The 8,501-nt window shown below is 33.3% G+C and overlaps 1 protein-coding gene across 1 annotated transcript in view; it reads left to right on the forward strand.

Moving 5' to 3' along the window:
* The first annotated feature begins 4,960 nt into the window (after nucleotides 1-4,960).
* LOC106478519 (interferon regulatory factor 1-like) overlaps nucleotides 4,961-8,501 on the forward strand; it is an 11,904-nt gene continuing 8,363 nt past the window's right edge. Inside the window, exons 1-2 of the mRNA XM_013939068.2 lie at nucleotides 4,961-5,221; nucleotides 5,895-6,026. Coding sequence (XP_013794522.2) covers nucleotides 5,008-5,221; nucleotides 5,895-6,026 — 346 coding nt within the window. The 5' untranslated portion in view covers nucleotides 4,961-5,007. The remainder of the gene's footprint in view (nucleotides 5,222-5,894; nucleotides 6,027-8,501) is intronic.

Raw genomic sequence — 8,501 nt, forward strand, 5'->3', positions numbered from 1 at the left:
TGGTGGGCAGAACACAGATAGCCCATTGTGTAGCTTTGTGCTTAACTACAAACAAACAATTATTTGGTTTATTTGCAATTAAGCACGAAGCTACACAACGGGCTATCTGTGCTCTGCCCACCACGGGTATCGAAACCCGATTTCTAGCGTTGTAAGTCCGCAGACATACCGCTGTGCCACTGGAGGCTTAATAGTATTTCAACCTAATTTTTATCAAGTGAAATAACAATATTTTCCGATGTTAATTTGGGGCATTGTTCGAATAAAAACAATCGCTAGACGATGTTTATTGTTTAACCATTTTAAATCGCAGGTTTAAGAACATTTAAAATTTAGAGATTTTGTGTATTTAGGTGATTTTTCTTAATCTTCAATTCTTATTTAAAAGCTTAAAAATATTCCCTATACAAATTCTCCAACAATCTTCAACTACAGTAAATAAAACTTCAATTCAAAAGTAAGGCCTTAAAATTTGTTAGCTAACTCCCTACCTTTCGTGGTCATAGCTTGTGAACTTAATGTCTAATTATTGCAATCATAATTTGTTAAAATATATATTGAAGCCTATGAATATATTTTCCAAAGTTTCCATAGGTTTGTAACCCTAATATTTTTTAATGTTAAGTTAAATATTTTTATTTTCTCATCAGTTTATAAAAGAAAATTACTCTATCGAAATGTATTGTTTTATTGTAATTATTACTTTATAAATGTATTGTCAGTCTGAGGTTTTTACTTTCATTTAATTATCACATTTTTAACTTTCAATCAAACAACTATGATAGTTGTTTAGTATATTCCTTCCTCCCACTGTACTCCATTAGGTCAATGGTAATGTTTAAGGACTTACAACATTAAAATCCGTGGTTCGATTCTCGTGTACAGAGCGCAGATGCCCTACTGTGCATCTCTGCGCTAAAAACAGCTACGTCCTCTCCATCTTCTGTTCAAGTATTACATCATTGAAAGGCTGCACTAAATACAGCACTTCTATTGTTCTTATAAACGCAAATGTCAGATATCAACGACAGTTAGGACAGGGCGTGGCTTCCTGGTTATCATTACGAACTGTATATTCGGGGGTCCATGATTCAAGTCCAGTTACCCTATAAAAAATCACTCTCTGCAAAATTAGGGACAACAGATACAAAAATGACGGTCAAGTTCTACTATTAAATTAGGGTAGACAAGAACTGGTGATGAGTGCTATTGACTAGCTGCCTTCCATCTAGTCTATCAATGCAAAATTATGGACAACAGATACATGGAATATTGGGGTGGGTTAACTTCAGCCTACAAGTTAAATATATATATATATATATATACTTATTTGAACATGAATGTTCATATATAGCAAATCTTAGTATATGATTGTAGTAACGTTTTGTATATTAGTCGCGCTTAAAGATATATTGATGACACAGACGCCTAACCAGAGAGGCAAAAGGAGTAGCATGCCCCTCCACTATGAATGTTATTTAGCAAAAACTATTTGTGCATCTCTTCCTTAAACTTGCTCCCACCCTTTTAAAAGAAGTTAAGTATCCCATGACTGATGATATCGTTTTACCCAATCATGAAGGTTTACTTGAAACTACCACATACATTTATCTAAAGAACTTACTTTGATAAGAAGAACTTTTACTAAAAACAAACCGAACAAGATGGACTTAGATGTTAATCAAACATCCAAGTTCAAAATTCGCAATAAAACGAACACTTTGAATACTTTTTAAAGTTATAAACTTTCCACTTACGAATATAAATATTCCATGTAATTTCTGTAACAACGTTTAATAGTCTCAGTTTATTAGTTACAATATAATTTGTTCAATATTAAAATATTTTGTGGTCAGAGATTAAATATTTATTTGTTTATTTGAAGTAAAGCACAAAGCTACACAATGGGCTATCTGTGCTCTGCCCACCACGGGTATCGAAACCCGGTTTCTAGCGTTGTAAGCCCGCAGACATGCCGCTGTGCCACTGGGGGGCCAGGTATTAAACGCTCACTGTCAGTTTTTCACAAACAAAGTTTCTCCTACCGCATTTTGAAAGCCAGATTTATTCAATCAATTTTGCAGGAAATTCAACAGTTTTCTTGCTACCAATTATGGGATTAATATGTTAACAAGATATCGCATCCTTTTCAAATCTTTCACTTCTACATTGTAAATGATTTACAAAAATTAAAGTAATATGAACCAGTGTAGCATGGCGGGCACTATTAGATTTACCGACTGTTAGTTTATGTCTTACGACAGTTAATGTTGACTGTATAACAGTTCCCAGCGTAGTAAAACACTACATTATTATTTACGGTACACTAATTTCTGATAATTGCTATAATCTTGATATTTATCATTGCTACTATTTCTTTTTCTGAGGCCTCCGGATGACTAAGCGATAAGTCTGAGGATTTTTTTCACTTTAAAAACCTGGTTTCTATATCCACGGTGGGCAGATCACAGACAACTTTTTAAGTAGCTTTGCACATAAACAAACTTTTACTGGGACTATCGCGGTCCAGTGGCTAACGTGCCGAACCATTGTTCCGAAATTTCGCAGACCGCACGCTGTTACCGTCTAAAAACATCACGCTTCGCCCTATGGAACCACGGGTGCGTTATAAGAGTGACGGCCAAATCTCACTTTTCGATTAAGTGATGGGTGATATTGAGTAATTTCCTTTCTTGTAGTCTAATACTAAAAACGGTAGCGCAGAAACATTCTAGTAACGTTGCGTGAAATTCGTCATTAAACAACTTCTATTTTTATGTTTTTTTATTGCTGTGACGTAACTCGAATCTTATCGCTTTTATATTTCGGGTTGGTAAAAGTGTAGCCCAAGAGTTGACGGTGGATGATGATGACTAGCTGCCTTCCCTCTAGTCTTACACTGCTAAATTAGGGACGGCTAGCGCAGATAGCCCTCGTGTAGCTTTGCGCGAAATTCATAAGAAAGAAACAAAGAATTACTGTTTACGTGTCCTATAAGTTAGTTATAAAATATTCCTTCTTAAATTTTATTGTCATTAATTGCAAAAGTTGTAATGTTTATTATATCTATTCTTATATATTTTTATGATATATATCTTTATGCATTGTTAGCTTGATTCGACATATTCTCTTAAGATAGCCAAACCTATTGAGATATTATTGGAATAACGGCCAGTAATATCACTAACACGAGGGTAGCAAACTGATGAAAAATAAGTGTATTCGGGACGCAAAAATAGTGTTAAATCGGCCGTACTCATAGCTGGATTGATCTTTAGTTTAATGTTTATAGTTAGCTTGCCTTTAAGTTAATATTAATTATACTTTGTGCCTATAAGTGTGATAAATACTTGTGTCTCAAACTATCTAATGAACGTGGTTGTCTGATAAAAAACAATATAAAATTTGGGTGTTAGTAAAATCTCATCATGACTGAACGTTATTAATGATGATTCAATTAGATATTTTACTTTCTAGAATAAACAAGGTAGGAGGTATTAATTTCTAACATAGGTATACATTTTACTTCTTTTAAGACGATTGGATTAATATACAGAATAAGGTGTTTATGATATATTTATTTCGGAAAAAATCATCTGACTAAAAATTATTTAACACATACTATCTTTCAAGCTCACTGATAGAATTGTCTATTTAGGGGCAAGTGTCTGAGACTGAGTAAATAAACAGATAGAATTACTTTTCTAAGGCTAAGTATCTCAGACTGGGTAAATTTAACGGATAGAATTAGTTTTCTAAGGGTAAGTACCTCAACTGAGTAAATTAACGGATAGAATTAGTTTTCTAAGGGTAAGTACCTCAACTGAGTAAATTAACGGATAGAATTAGTTTTCTAAGGATAAGTACCTCAACAGAATAAATTAACGGATAGAATTAGTTTTCTAAGAGCAAGTACCTCAGACTGAGTAAATCAACGGATAGAATTAGTTTTCTAAGAGTAAGTACCTCAGGCTGAGTAAATCAACGGATAGAATTAGTTTTCTAAGAGTAAGTACCTCAGACTGAGTAAATCAACGGATAGAATTAGTTTTCTAAGAGTAAGTACCCCAGACTGAGTAAATTAACGGGTAGAATTAGTTTTCTAAAAGTAAGTACCTCAGACTGAGTAAATTAACGGATAGAATTAGTTTTTGAAGGCTAAGTACTTCGGACTAATTAAACATATTGGACAAAACTACTTTTATAGGGGTAAGTATATCAGTCATCGCTTTTGTTCAAGTAAATAAATTCTTCGTAAGTAGACGAGTAATCGACAAACAGCTAATTGATTTTTACGTACAAGCAGAATGAAACAAATCAACACCTCTTGCGTATAAGCTATTAATAAGAAGCCAGTTCGTGTGCGTGTAGATAGACATGCATTTCATGTATTAAGTGAGTAGTTAGGTGTAAATTACTCTGACGTTTGTAACTAAATCGTACTTATAAGCTATCAATAAGAAGCCAGTTCGTGTGCGTGTAGATAGACATGCATTTCATGTATTAAGTGAGTAGTTAGGTGTAAATTACTCAGACGTTTGTAACTAAATCGTAGTTATAAGCTATTAATAAGAAGCCAGTTCGTGTGCGTGTAGATAGACATGTATTAAGTTAGTAGTTAGATCTGACGTTTGTAACTAAATCGTACTTTATAGTAAAGTGAATACTAGCAGACACTACACTTGCTAGTCTAGGAAGTTTTTTCATTTTTTCCAGATCAACCTACACATTTTTGATAATTATATCAGTTCCCACGTGGAATTTCCACGAGTAACCCAAAGGCAAAAGATAACGAATAAGTTCAAGCTATAAGGCAATGTTAAATATAAAAGATGCATTCTTTGTATTATAGAATATTTTCTCTGTGTGCCTGCCATTCGCAGTATCGAAGTGGAATAATAGAGACTTTTAAAGTTTCATATAATACACACAGATAAGCTGACAGAAGGGAAGAAGGCAGATGCTTTGCGCTTATCAACACAATTTGATTGCCATATCTTTATTTCAATGATGTTTAAACGTACAGTTAAATCACGCTCTAAAAAGCGTAAAATGTTTGTACCCTGGCTACTCGACTTGTTGTCCACGATGGTTATCTATGGACTGGAATGGATAGACAAGGATAAAAAACTATTTAAAATTCCTTGGAAACATGCCTCTCGGAAAGATTGGAATCAACAAACAGATCCGGAATTGTACCGGCTATGGATAGAAAACACAGGTAAGTTTTAAATACACCATTAGGCCTTTGGAGAAAATTGTTTAAAGTTATAAGCAAACATACGTTTATCAGAATCTTCGTCTGTACTTCGTGGTTTATTTTCCTGAAGATGGTGGAACTATTTCCACCGAAATATGTAGAGTTTTTAAAATTTATTCATTTATATTTTTTAAACTTTAGAAATAAATTATTGTGGAAGTAAAAAACGTCGATGTCTCGTTTGATTAATTTTATTTAAAATTTATGAAAGTAATTTATATCTGTACATAGATAGCAACGAGATTGTCTTACATAAACAAGGTCCCTTAACAGCACATTGGTAATATTGAAGGCTCATAATATTAAAACCCTTATTTCGATACCCGTGGTGTGCACAGCATAACCCATTGTGTATAGTTGTGCATAACTATAAACAAACTGTACACAGGTTATTAAAGAACACTATATGTTCTTGAACACATACATTTTTTTAAACATTAGCTAAAGGAGGATTTTTCAAAGCGTAGATACGTTTTTATTTTTATTTTCTCGTTATATCAACTAAATAAGATTGGTTACTTTTTTTTTTCATTATTAAAGGAAAACCAATCATTCCTGTTCATTCTTTCAGGAAGACCAATCATTCTTGTTCATTTTTTTCAGGAAAACCAATCATTCTTGTTCATTATTTCAGGAAAACCAATCATTCCTGGTTTTGATTTTAAAAGATGGAAGGCAAATTTTCGATGTGCGTTAAGAAGTCGTCCTGACATTAAAGAAATTAAAGAACAGAGAACTAAAGAGTATCGGGTGTTTCAGTTTACAGGTAAAGTACCAGATAATCCTGTACAAACTTAATAACAAAAAACCCTTAAAGTACCAGATAATCCTGTACAAACTTAATAACAAAAAAATCTTAAAGTACCAAATAATCCTGTACAGACTTAATAACAAAAACCTTAAAGTACCAGATAATCCTGTATAGATATAGTGATTTAATAACAAAAACTTGAAAGTACCAGATAATCCTGTAAAGATATAGTGATTTAATAACACAAACTTGAAAGTACCAGATAATCCTGTACAGATACAGTGATTTAATAACAAAAACCTAAAAGTACCAGATAATCCTGTACAGGTATAGCGACTTAATAAACCAAAACCTTTCCACTACTGAACTTCTTATTAAGGGGACGTCTCAAAATTTATACAGTTTCTTACTTCTAAGATCCGGCTTATTTTGAACCATAGCAATAATGTTGAAATGTGTAACTCGACTAGGATTTGACATAAAGACAACAGGCACTTTTCCATATTTGTGATGTCCAAGTAATGTATTTCTCGTGTGGTTTACTTCCAATATACAAAAAAAAAAATTCACTTCTCGTGCGTTTTACTCCAATAAGAGACATACAAGTAAAGTATTTTAATACCTGTATTTAATAAGAAAAGAATTACAATTACAGAATGGAAAACATCAGGCAAAATAAAGGAAAATAAATTACTTTTAACAAATTAATTCAAAAATAAACATGAGAAGTATTAAATGCAGTAAAATACAAATTAGAGTGCTGCCTCATCATAATCAGAACTGATGAAATTTTTTCTTCCACTTGTGCCAAGCCTTATAAGACAGTTGCACATTTAATAACCCCCTTGACTAACGCAATATCGTCCTTGAAAATCTACGAGGAAGGGACACACGTGACCTAGTTGTTAGCATGCTGGATTTCTGATCCAAGGTCCAAGGTTCGAGCCTCACTTTATTGCTGAATACATTCAGGTGAAAGAATGTTATAATTTTAACATAAAGGTCGTTTATCCAATGTGTTGTATAACGAGTTATTCAGGTTGAAAATATCACACACACACACACACACACAAAAGTAATAATAATCAAACTCATGGACGTTTCTAGCAGCAATTTTCGTGCTACGAAACTGTCATGAGTATTAATACCCGACCAAAATAATGTAGATCGATTTAAAAGGATTACAAACCGAAGTAAATGTTGTTGTTGTTGTTTTTTATTTAAGAAGATAATTTTTTTGCAAAGGCTTTACCGTTTGAATGATTCATTTGAGTTAAATTAAATAAATTATAATCACACAAATGTAAAAATAAACCAAGCAAACATTATTTATCAAAACTGAATAGTCCAGCTAGTTGTACCTCACTGCAGTATTTTATATTACTTACAAGACAATAAGATTTAAGTCTCTCGGTAGAACAGTGGTAAGTTTACGGACTTACAACGCTAAAACCCGGAATTCGATTCCCCGCGGTGGACAAGGCAGATAACCCAATATGGCTTTGCTCTAAAATAAACAAACAAACAAAAGAATATTTAATATCCACCTAGACTCATAGTTCGTAATATGTATACTAATAACTATGAACTACCAAGTCTCTATCTGAAGAGTTACTCTTCTAAAAAAAGAGGGCTTTCAGTCATTAAACTATTATGAAAATAAAGTATTATCTAATTTTCGTTCTAACTTGATAATCAATCTTTACATTCAAGATTAAACTTGCGTAAATAATGAAAACATTCTAATCCAAAAACATGTTATTTAGTTGTCAAGGTTTGGCAGTAAGTAATTGGAATTGTAGTTTTCAATCTGAACAGTGCCTTATGCCCACGTGAGCAGGCCAAAGATCCGTAGTATTTAAATATAACCTTCTCTAATTTTGGACTACTGAACAGAGGGGAGGCAGCCAGTCAGAAGCATCCGCTGCCACAAGGGCTTTGTCCATTTATTTTTTTAGCGAATATCAGGATTGACTGGCACTTTTATTACGTGTCCACAGCTGAAAGTGCATGACGAGTTCAGTGGCATAGCATTTTGAACCTTGGACCTTTAGACCAACAGTCCGACATGCTAATCATTAGGCCAACCCTCGATCCAAATGCAGCTAAACAGTCATATATTTTTGATAGTAAAATGTAAAAGCCAGTTTGGAAATTATCATCTAGGTTAAAAAATATTCATTATGCGACGATGATAGATTGTTTGTAGCCAAGCACAAAGCTACACAATGGGCTATCTGTGCTGTGCCCACTACGGATATCGAAATCCGACTTTTAGCGTTATAAGTCTTCAGACTTACCGCTGAACCACTGCGGGGCAACAATTATAAAATTAACGTCCTTGTATGTATTCGAGGCATTAATGTATCATAAGTAGGCATAGGAGTAGTTTAAAGTGTATTTAATGAAATGATGTAAAAATGTTTTTTCAACATCTGCATCTCTTTAATTATCATACACATAAACACTAATAATGGTTGGAGACGGCTT

The sequence above is a fragment of the Limulus polyphemus genome, unplaced genomic scaffold (genome assembly GCF_000517525.1).
Source record: "Limulus polyphemus unplaced genomic scaffold, Limulus_polyphemus-2.1.2 Scaffold220, whole genome shotgun sequence".
Lineage (NCBI taxonomy): Eukaryota > Metazoa > Arthropoda > Merostomata > Xiphosura > Limulidae > Limulus > Limulus polyphemus.